The sequence below is a fragment of the Lissotriton vulgaris genome, chromosome 12, assembly GCF_964263255.1.
Source record: "Lissotriton vulgaris chromosome 12, aLisVul1.2, whole genome shotgun sequence".
In the NCBI taxonomy this organism is placed as follows: Eukaryota; Metazoa; Chordata; class Amphibia; order Caudata; family Salamandridae; genus Lissotriton; species Lissotriton vulgaris.
Window position 1 is genome coordinate 291,999,126 of NC_141700.1, and position 20,931 is coordinate 292,020,056.

Sequence of the window (20,931 nt, forward strand, 5' to 3'; positions counted from 1 at the left end):
CAACTGGCTGAGGTGCCTTTGCCATGCATGACCACTTGTAAGCCTGTACCACCACCCCTCCAAGTAGTCTTAAGAGTACTCTTACCAACCCTTGCGAGTTCCAGAATCTTAGATCTTCTGAACCTTACTCTCCTGGAATGGGGTCAAGGTCAATGCCTTGGGTTTGCTGTCTTGATTCCAGAACTGTTTGACCCTTTCTCTCTAGCCCTTATAGTTCCTTAATAGTAGTGTCTAGTTTTCCAGTTGTAACTGGTAAAGTCTGGAAGTCCAGCTCGTGCCTGAGTCTCATGGTTGCCTCTACTGCTAGAAACCATTGACCACAACTGACTAGTATCAATATACAGGTGCCTAAAGATAGGGATACCCAGGAGATGCCATAGTGAGACCCGAGTCTGTACTTTACCTGTCCATGTTACCAGTTGGGACCTTAACTGAACTTGGCCCCCTAACTCTGCCACTGTCTTTTCCATGAAGGACCTTTGCTGTTTTGTAGGTGGTGTGTGTGTCTACATGTGCGCTCCCCCTTACGAGTTTTTTTTTCTATTTTCAAACTTGAATCTGGACACCTGGCTTTTCAGCCCACTGGTGTATTCCTCCCCCAAAAAGTGCTACAACCTTCTGTTTTTTTATGCGTTTCGTATCGTTAGCTGCTGTTTGTACTTACCTGTGCTTTGAAGCTCCCCTATTTACTGGACATCGGGTTTCAGGTTTATTTACTATGTAATGCTGTATCGGGTATTATAAGTAAATTCGCACTCAATGCTGCTCTTTACACAGTGTTTGAAGGAAAGCTTGAGTTGGTGCTGTCGGCTGCTCTGGTAAATAACTCTGTTTATAACTAAACACACTACCTCACAGCATGTCCTTAATCATATATACGGATGTGCAAGGAGTAAAATGTCATTTATTACCATTGTTGATGGAGGGAAGGGGCAGCATTACAAAAATGGCCCCTACCACACTCAACACATGTAATAAATAGCATATTACACTCTAGACCTCTCTCTTTCGTGCCCTCACTCTATATGTATCCTTCCCGCCACCCCCCCCCCACAAAATATGAGCAGTCAAAATAGGTATCCCCAAATCTCATAAGTTCAACACAGCTTCACAAGAAACTTCACCTGCCTGACAGTAGCCCGCCCCCGTTTAAGCCCTTACCACTAAAACCCGTGAACAAACTTGTACTTGAGCATTTCCTTTTTGTTGTTGTTTCGAAAAAGAGAGAAAAACTTTTACTCGCCCATCCCCCACCAACAATGTCTTTGTCCAACATGCTTTTCCTCCGTTGGCTGATAAAAACGATTTCCAGACACACTGAATGAAGATAAAGGATGGGCATACTTCAACCATTGCTTCTCAGCCTCTCTTCTGAAGGGAACCATAGGAGGGACTTGAGGTACCATAATAGGGACAGAGAAGGAATTTCATAGCAACGATTCAGTAAGTCTATTAGTATAGTATAGTATACTTAGCGAAGGAAAGTAAGGCTGAAGTGGAAGGAAGGTGTGTACTCTGAGGGGTTTTTAATTATTCAATAATGGTCTATATATTTGTTTCCCCAATTGTGTTTTAAAAAATGTTTTTTCTCTCATTGCAGGGTTTTTGCACCAAAATGTGCCTCGTGTAACAAGCCAATTCTACCAGCAAAGGTGATGATGTTTTTCCGATATTTTCTCGTTATTGTTTTGTGTAAAACGCATGTGCTAGAAAATTATCTGTTTACAATTGAAAGAGATTTCTCTAGTCATTGCAACATATGGACACTTTTTGTGCCCCCCACCCCGGCACTATGGTATTACAGAAGGAGCCACAGATGCTTGAGGCTGCTTCTGTAATACTGAATATGTTGGCGCTCATGTAGTGGCAGCCTATCTTCAGAGGTGTTTACGTATTTGCATGGGGGTGTGACCCAATGCAAATGAAGAACTCACTGACTCTGCACCGCAACGTCAGATTATGGTGCAGAGGCAAACATACCCTTAAAAGGCGCACTTACAGTGTGCCGCAAAAAGGTGGCACACTGTTGATGTGCCCATGACAGCAGCCCTCTATAAAGGGGTCCAATGGACTGCCCCTAGACATCCCCCTGCAGGCAGTGGGGTGTCACTCACTACACCTGCCTGCAGTGGGGTCTCTAACCCATCTTTAAAGTACAGACGGGTTGTCGCCTACATAGAAAAACATGGAGTAGCTTTGCATCATCTGCTCCAGTATTTCAATTAATGCACTGCTCCCATGGAAGCACACGTTTGAGGCTGCCTTGAGGGCAGCACGTTCATCATAATAGGGCACACTGTCCCCTTTTGGGTCCGGGGTACCCGTCTAAAGGTGCGCCGTGGCGCAAACAAGGACAGTGCTCCCTATCAGTTGTCTGGGTCCAACTGTTTAAAGTCTTATTATAGCTGATCAGATGAGAACATCTCTGGTTGGTTATGATCATTGACAGTATCATTGTAAAAGACCTATTTGCAGTCTGCTCCCAGCCCGCACTAGGGTGATTTTCAAAATTACACAGAGTGGAATTGCTTAGAGCTGATCGGAGGCCCTCCCCTTTCTCCACTACACTACAAACGCGCCTTCATGTGCACAGCTGGTTTGGGGGATGAAGTCCCGCTGGATGCTGAGGATCCTTGGGGGCCAAGAACCCCTTCTTTTACCAACAGTAAGTACCACACAGCGGGATTGCTTACAGGTCATCAGAGGCCCGCCACCTTAGTCCAGCACTCTGCAAGCACTCATCCTGGTGCACTACTAGTTGGGGGATGAAGTCCCCTTGGATTCTGGGGATCATTGGGCCTAGAACCCCTCCAGTTACCACCAGTAAGTCTCACACAGAGGGACTGCTGAGAGCTCATTGGAGGCACGTGATCAACAGCGGTGCTCAGCATGGCCCCGTGTGAATCGGCAGCAGAACCATGCATCCAGACCCCAACTAAAAAAACACATACACCCAATCAAACACTCATACACCCAATCAAACACTCATACACCCATTCAGTCACTTATACACCCATTCACAGACCCACAAAACCACTCGCACACCCACAAAACCAATCACAGACCCACATAGTTACACACCCACTCTCAGACCCACACAGCCAGTCACTCGTGCACACTTACACACCCACTCAACAACTCACGCACCCAGGTTACAGGGACCACATAGTTGGGGAATAGCATTAAAAAACCCATAGAATTTCACTGACAAAAACCTAAGGTTGCAGGGACATTATAGTTAGGAAATAAAATTTAAAAAAGTTAAAAATTCACTTAAAAATGCGAAGGTTACAGGGACATTAGGACTGCTCAGATGTGTGGGTATGGATGGCCCATAACTCTGGTGCTGGTGAAGCAAATTATAATGTTTTATTTGAGTATGGGCCCAGCTCCTTTCGGCTTGTGCACATGAGCCTTGTTCATGGATAGGCAATGTTTTTCTTTCATGTCCATATATACAATGTAATTTTAACAAATTGCTCAGTTGCTGTACTGCTTGGTAATACTCCCACCAGAATTTGAACCTATGACATTAATATTGTCCATAGACCTCTTCAGTCAGATCATTTTCCAATGAATCTCTGGTGTAGGTGCCAAGTACTCTCTAGTTCCAAAGGAGCAAGACTAGTTATACAGGAGGGCCAACATTTGTTCCCAGGACAGTCCCATTACATTGCCTTCAACGTTCAGTCCCAGCACAGTAACGTTTCTCCTCAGTTAAGCATATTCTGTCGTAGCTGTAACATTAATGGTAAATTTATTATTTTGTTTATATCATACATATATTTAGGTGGAAGTAAAAATATCGCGTCTCATTTTTTTTGGCTCTTGCAATTGACAGTAAAGCTCTCTGTGCATTCGAACCCGTGTAGGCAAAGCTGCTCTGTTTGAACCAAAAATATGGTAACTATAATATTAAATATATATCCTGGAAACTTGTACTTTATGAAGTGCTCAGAGTGGTAGAATACCACTCAGATTCAAAGTTTTAGATCAGTAGTAAAGTTGAGTATTTTCTAAATTCGCTCAGCATTTCATATACCAAAGTACCATTATTAAATACAGGAATATTGACTCATTGGTGTCAATTCAGCCGTGTATATGCAAGCTCTCTTATACGTTCCTTCTGAGAGTGGTTTATATATGGACTTGTGGCTCTTTCTGGATGCACCTGGAAAGTGCTGACCATCTAGTGAAAAACTATGAAACTATGCACACCTGTGCTTATATCAATGTGTAGACCGGCTGATTCCTGCCTTGAGTGGAGGACTGAATTTTGTTGTTTGCATCACGTGCTAGACTTGACAATTTTGCATTTAGTTTGTGAATACCAGACTAGACCCTAGCAATGTGCTTATTAAAATATCAGAGATACAGAAGACTGGCCCTTTCAATTTTGAGCTAACCTGTGAATATTTGCACGGAACGGGAGCATGGCTTGCCAAAGATGGCAACTGACACAATACGTGGAAGCTCTGCGGTAACGTCCCTCTTGGCGAAATTCATTCTGGCTCCTGGGGATCGTGAGACCAAGCAGACAGGGTCCTGAAGTCCTGGACCAGTCCTCAGGTGCTCAAAATCAGCCTGGTCAGCCCTGGGTGCTGGCATGATCGCCCGCATAGCTGATCTCGCACAGATGCTGGTGGTGGCCCACTGCCTGGCCCACTCATGCAGCAATACGGGTCTCGCCCGCCCACGATGCTAGGGACCTGAAGAGTTTTGATTGGGGCAGAGGGGTGCCTGGAGCCGAGTGGACAGTGGTACCCCCTCCCCTTTACTTGCCAGCCCGCCTGCAGACAGATTTCAATTGGCCACGCTGCTGAGCCTCTGCACAAGATGGCGGCCGGCCGCTGCTTGGCCTCCGAATAAGGAATACCGGGCTCACCCAGCCACAGTAATGGTGGCCTGAATAGCAGGGTGCAGACATTAGTGAGCCTTAGGCTGAGTAGACAGCATTGGGAAACCTCCTTCTAGCCAACATGCAGACAGCCTGACGCAGTAGAGACACATGAACCTAGCTGGTCCCGTGCGTTTAGGAGGCTGCCTCTGTGGAATATTTGTGGAGAGGGCTGTACCCAGGAAAGTGGTGCTGGGGCAGTGCAATTGGTTGACCCCCAGTGGGGATGAAGACTGAGGTGAGCCATGGGCATTTGTGCCGGCTGGGGGACATGGATGACCTTGGGAGGGTTGGTTTGTGCTGTGGCCTAGGCAACAACCCTCTGGTGGGTCAAGGAGTTGGTTTGACTGGAGGTGGGGGGGCTGGGGTGGCTCATGGCCAGCATTTCTGGCACCAGGCAGTCTCCGTGCCCCTAACAGTAGGCCTGGGAGTGCTAGACACCAGATCCGTGTGGAAATCCGTGCACACAAAGCAGGCACGGCCGAGCTCACTGCCTGAGTTGAAGCGAGCCGGTAGCTGAATTGGAGGCTGATTGCTCCTTGCCGGGCATGGGGGTTGGCGGCGCCATGGCAGCGATACTGACAGCCATTGGGGACACTAAGGCAGCACTGGAGGGTAAGAGTGATGTGGTGGCCTCAGACTATGGCCTCCTGTGAGCGGATCACCGCAAATTGCTGGACAGAGTGGGGGAGACAGAGACTGTGGTACAACACTTGCAGCCCATTGCAGTAGACTATGGAAAAACAAATGTAATAACTACGACAGGAAATAGTGTGGCTACAGGAAAGAGTGGAAAAGGTAGAGGGTGGATCCCGACAGAACAATGACTGAGTGATGGTCCTACCAGAGTGGATCGAGGCCCTTCAGTATGGACCTCTAAATAGAAGAATATCTTCTGATCATGGTCATAGAGGGCAAAGCTGCAAAAATATTTTTATAGTTGATAGGGCATATAGAGTGCATGTGGGCATCCCGCGACTGGGCGTGCCCCAAAAAGCAGTGATAGTCAGACATCTTAACTGTTGAGATAGGGATGACCTCCTTCAAAGAGCCCATGTGCATGGACCTAGGCAGGTGGAATGGGGAGTCGGAAAACCTTTACCCCGATAACACTCTGGCTGTCCAACACCAGTGGGAAACATTTGTGGCAGTGAGACAGCAGCCGCAGGCATTACATTTGAAATATTCGCTCCTCTTCCCTGCCAAACAGAGGTTTGGTGGACAAAGACTGCTCACTTTTTCTCTACAGCACCAGAGGTTTGCACTTGGCTTGAGGGCAAGGGCTGCAGTCGGCTGACTGGCCAGGAGGCCCTGTGACTGGGGCAATGGTGTGCACTCAAGCCCACATGCAAACCCTGCCACCATTCAAAGGCGGCTCCGATGAAGGATCAGGCGGTGACGGAAAGGGCAAAGATAGTGACGGAACTGTTACGAACCTGCTTGATACCCATGAGTAATAGATGGGCTGACTTGGCACACTCCTCTGAGGATCTGGGAGAAACATCTGAGGGCACCCTGCTTAATGGAGAGAATGGGAACAGGCCGGTGGTGACCCTCATGCCTGCTGATGTGCTGGGGTGACGACGTGGGGATTGAAAGGGCTCCAGGAAGTGATTGGGCAGTTTATGTGGCCCCACTAGGCCATTCATATGGGGGCATCTAGAGAATGCTGTTTGAAGGGCCTGGGGGCCACGCCCCCCGGTGGTAGACACTTTTGACTCTTGTTAAGAAAACAGTCTTGTTTCAAGTTTTTGTTGCAATGTTGGGGCGACAAGCATCTCTGACAGTGGGGAGGTTAGTTGTTGCGAGCCCGCAGCAGAAGGTGATTGAGATGGGGAGTTTTGGGAGGGGGGCATGGTTGTTTGATGGCTTGTGTAGGGCACTTTGGGTCCTAAAAGGGCGAGGCTGGACACCGTTGCAGACAGTCAAGGGACTAATGGGGAGTAGGACCGTAAATTGCTCGGGCCGGGTTTGGAACGTCAATGTCCTGGGAAATATGCTCAAGAGAGAGATGGTGAGGAGATATCTGCTTTGACATGACCACAATATAGTCCTGTTGCAGGAGACCCACTTGCTGGGGAATAACTATACATTTCTGGGTAGAGGGAGATGCATATTGCTGGTGCATGCAGGATTTATAGGATAATCTTCAGGGTTGGGATTCCTGGTTCGTTGATCCCTGCCTCTGGAGGTTGTCTACTTACGTTGACAAGAACGGGTGCCAGGCCACGATTCACTGCTGGTGCTATAGGGAGGACATGGTGTTGAGGTCATGGTAGTATCCTCCAGTCTTACTGTCCTTAGGTCTGAAGCACTTGGGGTCCGGGCTGGCAGATGCTTCGGATGTACTGACCATTATTGAGGGTGATCTTAAATTGACTTTAAAGGGCTACTTCAATAGAGTGATGAGGCCACCTTTGTGAAGCCTGTGGGAATGGTCAACTTGTGGTGTGTGGCGCACCCTGGAAGTCTCCAGTACTTCTATGCAGCCACCTCCCTAGGTGCTATGTCCCAACTGAACTACCTCTTGATGCCTAAACACCAGATGGACAGATTCTCCAGCACTTATTTCCTCCCCCGGGGCATATCTGATCATTCCCACCCTGCTCACTGTGGTCCACATGGGTTTGCTGAGTGAGACAGTGATGTGGAGACTTGACGCCTGGGGACTCGGAGACTAGGACACCAAACATCTAGTAACTACAGGCCGAGAACGAGAGCTTTGTCCATTCTGCAGCTGACCTGTCTGAGGTTTACAAGGCTGTCCTTAGAGGTCAGTTAATTGCACGGGTGGCTGGCAAGAGAAGGGATAGAGAGGAGGAGTGCAGGAAACGTGTGGAGAAATTGCTGAAACTGGAAGCTGTGAATGTGGCTTTCCTATCTAGAGGCCTGGCCCATAGGATAGAGGAGACCAGGCAGGACTATACTCTGGTGCGTCAGAAGTCGAAAGCCCAGTTGCGAGCGACTCAGAGCAGGTTGCATGAGGTGGGCAATGCTAACAAGGCTGGCAAACTTGTTGCATGGTTGGCCAAGAAGGACAGAGGTGGGTGCAAGGGATCAGAACGGGGCAGCCCGGGTTAAGTGAGACTCCCTCCCCAGGACATTGCATGGGCGTTTGCAACATACCAGGGCAGTTATATCTGGCTGGAATTACACATGATCAAGAGGAGCTAGAGAATATTTTCGGGGCATTCCGGCCCCCGTCTCTACTCCAATCAGGTTGAGTTGCTGAATGGGGAGATCACTGATGGTGAGGTGGCTGAAGCCGTCTCCCAATTTAACAGCAGCAAGATCCTCGGCCCCAATGGCTTTCCCATTGAATTTTTTTTAATGTGTCACATCCAAAGTTGTGAAGCTAATTACATTTGTTTATCAAGCCCTGGGGGGATGGGTACTCTGCCACATGACCTTAGAGAAGCCACGATAATCCTGATCCACAAGGACAGGAAAACTACGGAAGACTCTGCTTCCTATAAGCTGATTTCATTGATTAATACTAAAATGAAAGTTCAAGCTAAGATTTTGGTGAATCACCTCAGACAGATGATTGATTCTCTTGTCTGATTGATTTGATTTTAAGATGTATGAAGCGCGCGAATGCCCATGGGTGTCTTGGCGCTGGGTGAAGTAGGGAACCGAAGCTGCTAAACATGTAGTGTACTAGCCAGAGGTGAATAGCCATGTCTTTATCTCTTTCCGGAAGGAGAGCAACGAGGGACTGTTTTTAATTGCAGTTGGGAGCAAATTCCATGCCTTTGCTGCATACAACAGGAAGCTTCTCCCCCCCACCCCCCCCCCACCCCCCCACCCCCCCCCCCCATGACCTGTTTATATCTTGGGACCTGGATCAGTTTTAGATTGCTAGATGTCAAGGACCTGGTTGGCTGGTAACTTTTCAGGTGGGTTTTTAGGAACTGCGAGCCTATCCAATGGAGGGCTTTATAGGCCAGGCACAAGGAATTAAATTGTATTCTATTTTTGATAGGGAGCCAGTGCAGAGAGCTCAATCTTTGAGCTATTGGCTCATGCCTGGGAATGTCTAACACCAATCGTGCTGCTGCATTTTGTAGGCGCTGTAGTTTTGCCAAATACTTGGCCTGGATTCCCGCATATAGCGCGTTTCCGTAGTCCAATCTTGATAAAGCCAGCATTGTGACCACTGTTTTGCAGGATGCCAGAGGAATGAAAGGTAGAAGTTTCCTGATCATTTTCAGGATGTACCAAATTGATGATGACAACTTATTAGCTTGTGCTTCATAAGACAGTTTATTGTCCAGGAGCATACCCAAGTTTTTTACCTTGTGCACTGGTGATGGGCAGTATCCTAGGCTGTCTGGCCACTAATCCTGGGACCAGGTTTGCAAGTCTGAACCTAACAGCATAACTTCACTTTTGTCTCCGTTCAATTTTAGGCAGTTTGTCTGCATCCAGTAATAGATCTGTTCCATACAGTGTTTAAACCTGGTAGCTGTCTCTTTCACATTGCTTGAAATTGAAATCACTATTTGGGTGTCATCTGCGTAGAAACTGGGAGGAAGCCACAGTTCCTAATTATAGCCGCCAGGGGTGCCACGTATAGATTGAATAGAGTGGGGCTTAATGACGACCCCTGGGGAACCCCGCAAGGGGATCTAAAGGATTTGGATTTGGCCTCTCCCAGTTCGACCGTGAAGGTCCTGTTAGATAAATATGACGCTAACAGAGACCGAGCTGTCTTGTGCGCTCCCGCCTCAGCGAGACGGACGAGGAGAGTGTTGTGGTTTACTGTGTCAAAGGCCGCAGAGAGATCTAACAAAATCAAGGCGGCCTTTCCCTCGGCGTCCAGTACACTCCTAAGCTCCTCCGTCACCATCAATAATGCTGTGTTCGAGGCATATGAGCTGCAGATTGTACACCTTAGCATTAGACCGCCACCTGGTGTTGGGCTCGGATGATTGCAGGTTGTTGTTGTCTTGGAAGAAGTCTTTGTAGTCATGAGATAAGTGACTCCTCCCTTGGACAATACTGCGCATGGGCATCGACTCCATCCTTAGATTTTTTTTTCCGCCAATGGGTTCGGATGAAAGTTTCTCCGCTCCGGCCAGAAAAAGACTTTTCAGCAACTTCAAAGCGCGAAACTTCCACAAACTTCAAGAAACTACCTCCGACATCGAACACAAGGCTTTTCGATGACATAACTTCCATTCCGGTCATCGAAGTGGGCCGTTAGGCCTATCGACGCCATGCGGCCTACACCACATGGAAAGAACTCCGTTCAAGAAATGCCCGAAATGTCAAGCAAAATTCCCACATAGCGATCACCATGAGGTCTGCATCCTCTGTCTATCACCGGAACACGACGAGTCGACCTGCACAGCTTGTGCGTCCTTCCGATTGAAGAAAACGATCCGGGATCGGAGGGCCCGTCGACACGAGATGAGGAGATCAGCCCAAGTACCGGAGGATATCTTCGACGAAGAGGTTCCCCTCTTTCCCGAAGAAGACTCTCCTGATCTCCAGATCGTATCGGAGGCAGACGACTAAGATGACTCCATTCCATCGGGTCAGCGCGTGAGTACTACTGCCCCTGCACCACATATTCTGCCCAAACCAAAGGCAAAGGTCAGCACTCCGCCCAAGGGGCCCAGTCGAGACCGAAAATCCACTTCGACAGCCTCGCCATCGAGCCCGGCTCCGAAGAAACCAACAAAGCTTTCTAGAGCCTCGACACTGAGTAAAACTCTCCCGTCGGCACAGAAACACTAAGACACCTCGACGCCGAAGCCAAAAGACCCTTCGGTACCAAAGTCAAAAATTGTACCGGCACCGAAACATAAAGAAGCACCAGCTCCGAAGCCGTCCACTTCTACATCTTCGGTGCTGAAGACAAAAAAGCCTGATTCCAAGGTGCCCAAATCCTGGAACATGCCTATAAAGCTGAAAACAACACCTTCAGCACCGAAAACTATGCCACATGACATTACAACACCTCCCAATGCTAAAGAAAGACCACAACCTCCACCGGAGCCGAAAAAATCTAAGCCCAGGAAGGTTGTAGAAGAGGAGGAACTTTTTACACCAGATCCTCAACAAAAGATCTATATAGACCCAAGGACAGGACGTGTGGGTACTACACCTCAAAAGAAGAGACCAGCAGATACACCAGAAGGACTGTGCAACATCTCCTATGTAACCTTCCTCTCCTACACCTCTTCTTCCTCCTTTTCCTGTACCTCCTCACATATCACCTAATATATCTCCTGCACATTCTCCATTATCATCACATTCCTCACAACAAATGATGATGAATTTAATTTAGAGGGAGGGGAGGACGAGGAAGAGCCTAGCTCATATCACATAGATGAGGATATGTGGGATTATTCAAATCCAAAAGATGTACCCACAGAGTATGCCTGACACTCCAGAACCGCACTCATACCCATCAAAGCCTTCCCCTCCAGAAGACCCAATTAGTTTTAGTCATCTGTTAAATAGAGCTGCTGTTTACCACGGAGTCCCTATGCATTCTGATGATATTGAAGAGGACTTTCTTCTAGATACCTTTGAGCACTCTCAGCGGACTGCTCAACTTCTTCCAACGATTAAGGGAGTAATCAAGCATGCTCCAGAAGTTTTTAAAGACCCTGTACGCACAAGAATATTAAACCCTAGAATTGAAAAGAAATATAGACCAGCACCCACAGACCCAGTCTATATTAAAGGACACCTACCACTAGATTCATTACTTGTGTCCAATGCGAGAAAAAGGATGAATTCTCAGACCTCTGGAGAAGCACCTCCACCTGCTAAAGAATCAAAGGTCATTGATGCATCAGGGAAAAGAGTAGCTGCACAAGCTGCAAACATGTGGCGCATAGCAAATACACAAGCCCTACTTTCTCGTTATGATAGTGTTCATTGTGATCAATTAGAAAAACTACTCGAACATCTGCCAGATCAGTACAAAGATCAAGCAACTGACCTGATACAAGAAGGCAAGTTAATATCCAATGCCTCAATAAAATGTGCACTAGATGCCACTGACACAGCATCTGGAGCCGTAAATACTAGTGTCATACTTTGGAGACATGCGTGGCTACGCATTTCAGGGTTTAAACAAGAAGTGCAAACTACAATTTTAAACCAGTCTTTTAATCAAAACCAATTATTTGGTCCTGAAGTAGACACCATACTAGAAAAAATTAAGAAAGACACCGCCACTGCCAAGTCTATGGGAGCTTTACAGTCTACACCAAATAGAGGCTCCTTTCGTCGCTCCTTCTACAGAGGAGGCCCCAAACAGACTGGAGCAGACACTACAACATCTTTCAAGTCACACAAATCCTCCAACAAGGGATACTTTAGAGGAGGATATAGGGGTAACAATAACAAAGGAACAGGGCGCGGTAACAACAACAATCTATACTCTTCCACCACCAACCAATGACTTCCCTCTGCTCCCCCCACAGCATACCACTCCTGTAGGGGGCAGATTAACACAGTTCCTGCCTGTCTGGAACTCCATTACAACAGACAAGTGGGTAAGACAGATTATCCAACATGGCTACTGCCTAGAACTTACAGCAACCCCTCCAAACATACCTCCCAGACAACGTTGAATGTCTACAGACCATCTGACTCTGCTTCGACAAGAAGTGTTATCACTTCTACAGAAGGATGCTATTCAAATAGTTCCTTTAGAAGAACAGGGAATGGGGGTTTTCTCGCTGTATTTTCTAATTCCCAAAAAAGAAGGTACACTGAGGCCAATCCTAGACCTCGGGCCCCTCAATTGTTACATACAATCAGATCATTTTCATATGATCACTCTACAAAAAGTGCTTCCACTGCTACAACAGGGCGACTTCCTTACAACACTAGATCTAAAGGACGCCTATTTTCATATCCCCATACATCCTGCTCACAGAAAGTATCTAAGGTTTGTACTAGAAGGACAACATTATCAGTTCAAAGTACTTCCATTCGGAGTAACAACGGCACCAAGAGTATTCACAAAGTGCCTAGCAGTGGTAGCAGCACAGCTCAGAAGACAACAGATACATGTCTTCCCTTATCTGGGCGACTGGCTCATAAAGGCAAGATCTTTCAATCAGTGTGCCCAGCACACACATCAAACATTGCACGACTTGGGATTTACAATAAACTACACCAAGTCGCACCTGCAGCCTTCACATGTACATCAGTACCTAGGGGCTACACTAAACAAGTCCACAGCCCGAGCTTATCCCAGTCCAGCCAGGATACAGAACATTCAAGCCTTAGTCGCCAATTTTCAACACCAGCAGTCTTTACAAGCCAAGGTGTTCATGAGACTTATAGGCATGATGGCATCTTGCATCTTCATAGTACCACATGCAAGACTACAGATGCGTCCCTTACAAGAGTGCCTAGCACAACAATGGAACCAAGCTCAAGGTCAACTAAAAGACCTGGTGTTTGTAGACAGCCGCACATATCGCTCTCTGCAATGGTAGAACACCAAAAACCTGACAAAAGGGCGGCCGTTCCTCGAGCCTGTTCCACAAGTAATGCTTACAACAAACTCATCCCTCACTTGGTGGGGAGCCCATCTCTTACATCATACAACTCCAGGCCAATGGACCATTCAACAGAAACGGTTCCATATCAACCACCTAGAGCTGCTAGCAATATTCCTAGCACTCAAGACCTTTCAACTCCAAGTACAAAACAAAGCTGTCCTAGTCCGGACGGACAATATGACATCCATGTATTACATACAAAAACGGGGGGACACACTCTCTGCAACTGTCCCAACTTGCACAAAACATTTGGAGATGGGCGGTTTCTCAAAACATACATCTGCTAGCAGAACACTTTCCAGGAGACCACAATCAGATAGCAGATCTGTTAAGTCGGCAGGCACAGCAGATTCACAAATGGGAACTGCATCCACAAGTTCTTCAGCCATTCTTCCAAAGGTGGGGGCATCCACACATAGATCTGTTTGCCACCCACGAAAACGCAAAATGCCCATCCTTCGCCGCCAGGTTCCCACACCACGGTCCAAAGGCAATGCGATATGGATGAACTGGTCAGCCTGATTTGCGTACGCTTTTCCGCCTCTCCCACTCATTCCATTAGTAGTGCGCAAGCTCAGACAACAGTTTCACACTGATCCTGGTGGCTCCAACATGGCACGCCAACTGTGGTTCACCACACTACTAGACCTTTCTCTAGCTCCGCATCAAAAGCTACGCCTCACACCATCCCTGTTCACACAGAACCATGGAGAAATCAGACACCCAGATCCAAATCAACTGAATTTGGCGATCTGGATCCTGAAGTCTTAGAGTTTGGTTATCTAAACCTACCACCAGACTGTATGAACATCATTAAGGAGGCTAGAAAAGCCACTACCAGAGCGTGTTATGCCACTAAATGGAAAGATTCACAATTTATTGCAAAAATAATCATATTGATCCCCTGGATGCGTCCATCCAGAATATCATCTGTTACCTTTTACATCTACAAAGGTCTAACTTGGAATATTCTTCCAGACGCCTACACCTTGCAGCAATTGCAGCATACCTACAGAACAGACAACATCCGCCTCTTTTTAGAGTACCAGCAATCAAAGCATTCATGGAGGGATTAAAAAGAATAATCCCACCAAGGTTACCACCTTCTCCGGTGTGGAACCTAAATCTGGTACTAACAAGGCTCATGGGACCCCGTTCGAGCCTTTACATAAATGTGAACTGCAATTCCTAACATGGAAAACAGCTTTCCTTGTTGCCATTACCTTTCTTAGGAGGGTAAGTGAAATTCAAGCTTTCACAATACAAGAACTATTTTTTTCAAATACATCCTAACAAAGTGGTTCTTAGATCCAATCCAAAATTTCTTCCAAAGGTCATTACTTCTTTTCACCTAAATCAATCCGTAGAGTTACCTGTGTTTTTCCAAAACCCAGACTCTGTGGCAGAAAGAGCATTACACACATTAGATGTTAAAAGAGCTCTTTTATACTACATAGATAGAAGTAAATCTTTTAGGAAGACAAAACAACTGTTTGTAGCTTTCTCTCCTCCTCATAAAAGCAACCCCATCTCCAAAGGTGGGATTGCGAGGTGGATTGTAAAGTGTATACAAATATGCTATGTTAAAGCTAAACGTACATTAACAGTTCCTCCAAGAGCGCATTCCACTCGCAAACTAGGAGCCTCTATGGCTTTCTTAGGAAACATACCACTAGAGGACATATGCAAGGCAGCTACGTGTTGTACACCACCTACCTTAACCAAACACTATTGTGTTGATGTGCAAGCCAAGCAGCAAGCTGCAGTAGGCCAAGCTGTCCTTAAAACTTTATTTCTAACAACTGCAACGGATACAGGTGATCACCGCTAAGGGGAGACACTGCTGCACAATCAATGCTAAGGTGTACAATCTGCGGCTCATATGCCTCGAACGGAAAATGCTACTTACCAGTATGCATCTGTTTTTGGCATGTAGAGCTGCAGAGTTGTACACACCCTCCCGCCTCCCCGGGACTTGTATCCATTCCAGTTTTTCGTCTTACTTAGATGCACACGCATGGACATCCTTTTCTTACTGTATCTTTACTAACTCCATCATTTCCCATTGTGGCGAAAAACAATCTAAGGATGGAGTTGATGCCCATGCGCAGTATTGTCCAAGGGAGGAGTCGCCTATCTCATGACTACAAAGACTTCTTCCAAGACAACAACAACCTGCAATCATCCGGGCCCAACACCAGGTGGCGGTCTAATGTGAAGGTGTACAACTCTGCAGCTGTACATGCCAAGAACAGATGCATACTGGTAAGTAGCATTTTCCTTCTGTTCCGTGCCCTTCATGGAAGCCAAATTGCGAATGATCTAGTACATTTGCTTTCGTGAGGAATTGAGACAGCTGTCTGTTCAGAAGCTTCTCAAGAACTTTTGCAGCAATTGGAATTCTTGCAATAGGTCTATAATTTCCTGGTTCTTGAGGGTCTGAATTGGGTTTCTTAAGTAGAGGCAGTACTGAAGCTGTTTTCCATGGGTCAGGAAAGTGATTGGATTTGATTATTTCAGAGAAAAGCACGCATAGTTGCTCACTCAGTAGGTCAGCGAAAAGGTGCATCACCTTGGGTGGGCAGGGGTCCGATGTGCCCCCGGATTTCGTTGACCTAACCACCTGGTGAATCTGTTCGGTAGACGGGGGCTGAAAGTGGAAAGAGTTGTCCTGAGTGTGGGGTGAAATCTCATCCTGCCTGTATTTGTGTATTGGTGCGCTGATGTGTGAGATCCTCTGATCCCTTGAAGGATTCGTAAACTGCAGAAACTTTATCTACAAAGAACTGGCCCAGAATGTTGCAAAAATCTGAACTAATTTATATGGGAGTAGAGCTATTTGTTCTAGTTAATTTTTTGACTGTGGAAATGAGTTCTTTGCTGCAGTTTTTTGCCTCTTCTATTTTTTGTGTGTAATATTTGCTTTTTTCTGTCAGTATTAGTTTGTCGACCCTAATCAAACCGGATTCATGCCATTTAGGACCAAGAGGCACTATGTGAGGAGTCTTACGGATTGCTTGGCACGTAGCATGGGGCTTTGTGAGTACTTCTGCCCCTAGATGCCGAAAAGGCCTTTGACTCGCTGCAAAGGCCATATATGAGGCCATGCTCAACAAGCTAGGCTTTTGGATGTATTTTTTATCCTGGGTTCGCCTGTTGTATAAAGACAGTGATGCAAGAATCCAAGTTAATGGGATCCTCTTAAATAGCTTGGTTATCCATGGGCACCATACAGTGCTCCCCATTCTCACCCCTAATATTCGAGGTGGCACTTGAACCACTGGTGTTCGATCCAAGTGGACGCACAAATACAGGGCCTCCGATTGGACCCGGGTTGAGAGGATGTCATCTTGTTATACCCTGTTGATGTCCTACTTTATTTTGCAGACCCCCTGAATGCTGTGCCACAAATCCTTCATAACCTGGAGATTTCTTGGAACTATTGCGGGGGTTGGGAGGGGTGGTGTCCGCATCAGTTGACACAAGTCGGTGACCTTCCTGTTGTAAGTGGGGGATCAGGACTGGGCTCGGACTGCCCCTTCTGGTGGGCGACCCAGGGGACCTACTATTTTTTTTTTTACACTTGATCAGGATTTGTTTCCTTGCTGAAACCTGATGAATATCCTGGAGGTCTACTGCAGTGATGTGGAGAGGTGGAGGAAACTCCTGCTATCCCTCCTGGGCCGTACAGCCCTCTACAGAATTATCTACTTAACTACATTTTTGTATATTTTGCCGAACACCCCTTTTCCGATTCTGGACACTTTCTTTCATAAGGTGGATAGGGTCACAAGGGTGGTGATGTGGTATGGTGGGATCCCGAGGATCGCCCTCTCGCTACGGACTAGATGCCTCACAGAATGGTCATGGCCCTACTGCATCTCCTGCTCTATTATTGGGCCTTGCAGTTCTTTGCTGTTAATGACTGAGCATTTTCATCTCAACAGTAAGCATCCCAGAGAGCGAATCACTCTGCTATGGCCCTGTCAAGATACCTCTGCCGACTCTATGGTGGGAGGGGGACTGCCCCCCTCCCACTGGAACAGTGGTCAATATATGGAAGAGGGCAATCCATTCTTTGGGATGGCGAGGTAGATTGACAGTGGAGACCACACTCTAAGACTGAGACCTTTTGAGTGGTGTGTGTGAGGTGAAAGGACACAAGAAGTTTGATCTTTTGGGGATCTCTAAGTTGGGCGACGTATTGGAGGAGGGTACATTGATTTTGTTTCCTTGTATTCAACCTGCAAGTGGTCAATCGGTGAGTCAGATTTTGAGATACCAGCAGATGCAATATAAACTGGGCAAATGTGAGGCTCTCCGGGGAAAGTAGAGGAGGAATCTTCACTGGAATACAGGGTATTGGGTGTCCCCTGACAGAGCATGTGTTGTCCCTGCTCTTCTCTACTCTATAAATCAATAGTCTTCCATCGCTTGAACATCTAAGAGAGAAATGGGAGCGAGACCTGGGTAGGCTTGATGATGATGACTGGGGGCAGGTTGGTGGGTACCCTGGCGAGGTTGCCGTTAGGGCTGGATTCCACTTGATCCAGTTAAAAATCCTTCACAGAGCATACTATACATGGGCCCGTCTGTTCCATATGGGTAGGGCGTCTGACGAATACTGCTTGCAGGGCTGTCGGCTGAAGGGCACCCTCTTGCATACACTGTGGAAATGCCAGAGGATTGGGGCCTACTTGAAGTGGTTGGGTAAAAGAATATCAGAGGTCCGGGGCTGTGACGTGCGACTTGCATCCCAACTTATCTCACTGAGCATCAGGAGTGAACAAACTTTGGACCACTATGCCCTAATTTTTAGTAACCTGCCCCTGATTGTGACACGTAGGGATTTACTGAAATACTGGGGGGGCACAAACCCTGCCTACCATGCAGGAGTGGGAAGAAGAAATGGATTGGTCATGGGGCAGAGAAATTGATGTGCCAAACGAGAAGATGCCCACGCAAATTTGAGAGGGTATGAGGTCCTTGGATGGAAGCGAGGAAAGAAGGAGAATGAGAAGACAGGGGGATGTGCTCCTGGTTGGGGGTAAGGTCCTGCTTAAGCCACAAGATGAATTGTTGGTGTTATGTGTTGATGTGCAATACAATGGCTGTTGTGATATGACGTGCACCAGTCCGAATTTTGGGAAGTTGGGAAGATTTATACAATAACTGTTGTATGCTTGCTTACCTGCCTTCGGAAGTGGGGGGAGGGGCGGGGGGGGGGATAAGTAAATTGTTTGTTTTTTCTGAATAAAGAGATAATTAAAAAAGCATTTAGCAGGAAACGTGGCCTTTAGCATTGTTCAGGAGTGTCTCATAAATCAGTTTTTAAAGCACATTTTTAGTGTATGGGCGAGGACAGCCCTCTACAGGGGTAAACCATGTCTCCCTTCCTTCTCCCATCTCTCTTCCCCTGCAGCTCCCACAGCTCAGTTGTTATCCTCCAGAGCACTGTACGTAATAGGGCTCTTTTGCATTGCAGGCGATGGTACGTTTCTATGTTTGTAGGGCAGGCAAAAGACCTGTAGAAATGCTATCTTCTGCAATGCAATAGAAAGGCTTTTTAGTTTGATCGTCTAGTGTGTTTTTTTTAAAAATATATCTATCAGGGCAATCGAGTTCTAAACATAGTAAAAGGTCAGTCTTGTGCAGCGCAAAAGATAGTCCTCTTGTTAAGGCATTACACTAAGCCCATTCTGAAGTTGGTTACCGGTTTAGCTGTCTCGCAGCAACTCACCTGATAAACGAACACAAAAGAACATGTTCTCATAAACCTTCAGTGTTCTGCTTCCAAACACTGTTATTTTGAAGGAGGTGCTATTCTTTCAGGCTTTCAATTATGTGTATCCAACCAATCAAAGGTAACTTTTCTTAAAAAAAAAAAAAAAGTGGAGACTAAAATTAAAAGCTATTCCTTATGCGATCTTGCCAGTGCACTATGAAGTAAACAACCAAAACTACTCACTTTATTTAATAGACCATAATATTGTTTTTTCTCTGATATTGAATCCCATTGGCTATCTTTTCTGCCCTTTTGAAAGAAGATCTGTCTTGGAATGTCAGAAATTCAACTGGTTTGTTCGTGACTATAAAAGATTGATATCCACTTAGTGGCCAACTTGTCATTTATCGAAGTTCCATCTCGTACATAAGCTCTTTACAAATAAGCTATAACATACTGTAACCAGGAATATGTTAACACCGATTACATCATGGCAAAGAATACTTCAACAGAAATCCCCCACAACAAATAGGCAAAATGGGCACAATTATTACTTTTTTTTTATTATCATTGCCATCAACAGAGAATAAAATTGTTTACAAAAAAATGGTTAGATTTGGACTGCAGACAAGCGTAGGTCTTGGAGTGTATATGATTAACTGCCAGGAAACAATTCGATACAATGAATTATTACTCGAAAAGAGATAAAAAGTAGTCTTCTTGATCCCAATTAATGAGCGAAAATGAAAGAAAGGCACACAATTTTTAAGTGGGAATCAATCTATTGAAATAAAGAGAACATATTTTAGGCCGTTAAAACTTTATTTCGGTTTAAAAAAAAACCCATAAAAGTTAGACAACACATAAAATTTGGTAGGTGACAATAACATTATAAAAGAACACATAGACCTGATACGATTTGAAAACCCTGGTTACAACAATTAATTCACTATTAAAATGCAAAAGCGTCATAATTTTAAAAACCGTAAAAACAGTCCATATATAAAATCTTGATATATATTGGCTACATAGTTCTTGGAAAGATAATAAATTCACGAAGGTGATAAAAAAGTATAGCATATTAAAAGAAGATCTGAAGCATGAGTAGTTACATAGATCTCACGTTATTCCATCTTCTCACCCACACCATCCCAAGAATTTAGCAGTTCCAACCACTATTGGGCCTTCTACAGAAGTTTTTAAAATTCTGAATGCCTCACAGCTGGATCTGGTACCCATATTGACCCAAATGATTTTAAGCCATAGACGTCTGGGTGTGGTGTATGCATGACAGACAAAAAGGACATGGGTCACTGTCTCATTAACATCGGGACAAAAGGAACCAACACTAGACTTTACTGTGCACCATTTAGAGGTGAAAGAGTGTAGCGGCAGGGAACTTACCCTAAACTGGTGGAATAATTTCCTGTCCCTGGTAGATGTGATAAGATCCCAGTAACACTCCAGCTTAGTTTAGTGTTTTATCTCTAAAAAAGCCTTTGTCAAAGATCCATGTAAACATGATGAGAACCGCTTCATGCTGACCTGGTTCCAATAAGCTGCCTTCAGCTCGGTCTTGCTGGGAAAAACACTACCCATTGGAGAAGCCCACAAGTGTTCCAAACAGATTTCCAGTAACATGTTTTAGTGCACCAAACCACAGAATTTTATGATTAATGTCAAGATCCCTCACCTCTAGGACTGCCTGGGCATAATGGGCAAGTTCGGGGGTAACCCAGATCTGCCTCCAATAGGCTAGAAGCCAATAT

The 20,931-nt window shown here is 46.0% G+C and overlaps 1 protein-coding gene across 1 annotated transcript in view; it reads left to right on the forward strand.

Moving 5' to 3' along the window:
* The window catches only part of LOC147673993 (Wilms tumor protein 1-interacting protein homolog), a 377,467-nt gene that overhangs the window by 333,098 nt on the left and 23,438 nt on the right, over positions 1 to 20,931 (forward strand). The window contains exon 6 of the mRNA XM_086945080.1: positions 1,601 to 1,652. Within this exon, the coding sequence (XP_086801206.1) occupies positions 1,601 to 1,652 (52 nt within the window). The remainder of the gene's footprint in view (positions 1 to 1,600; positions 1,653 to 20,931) is intronic.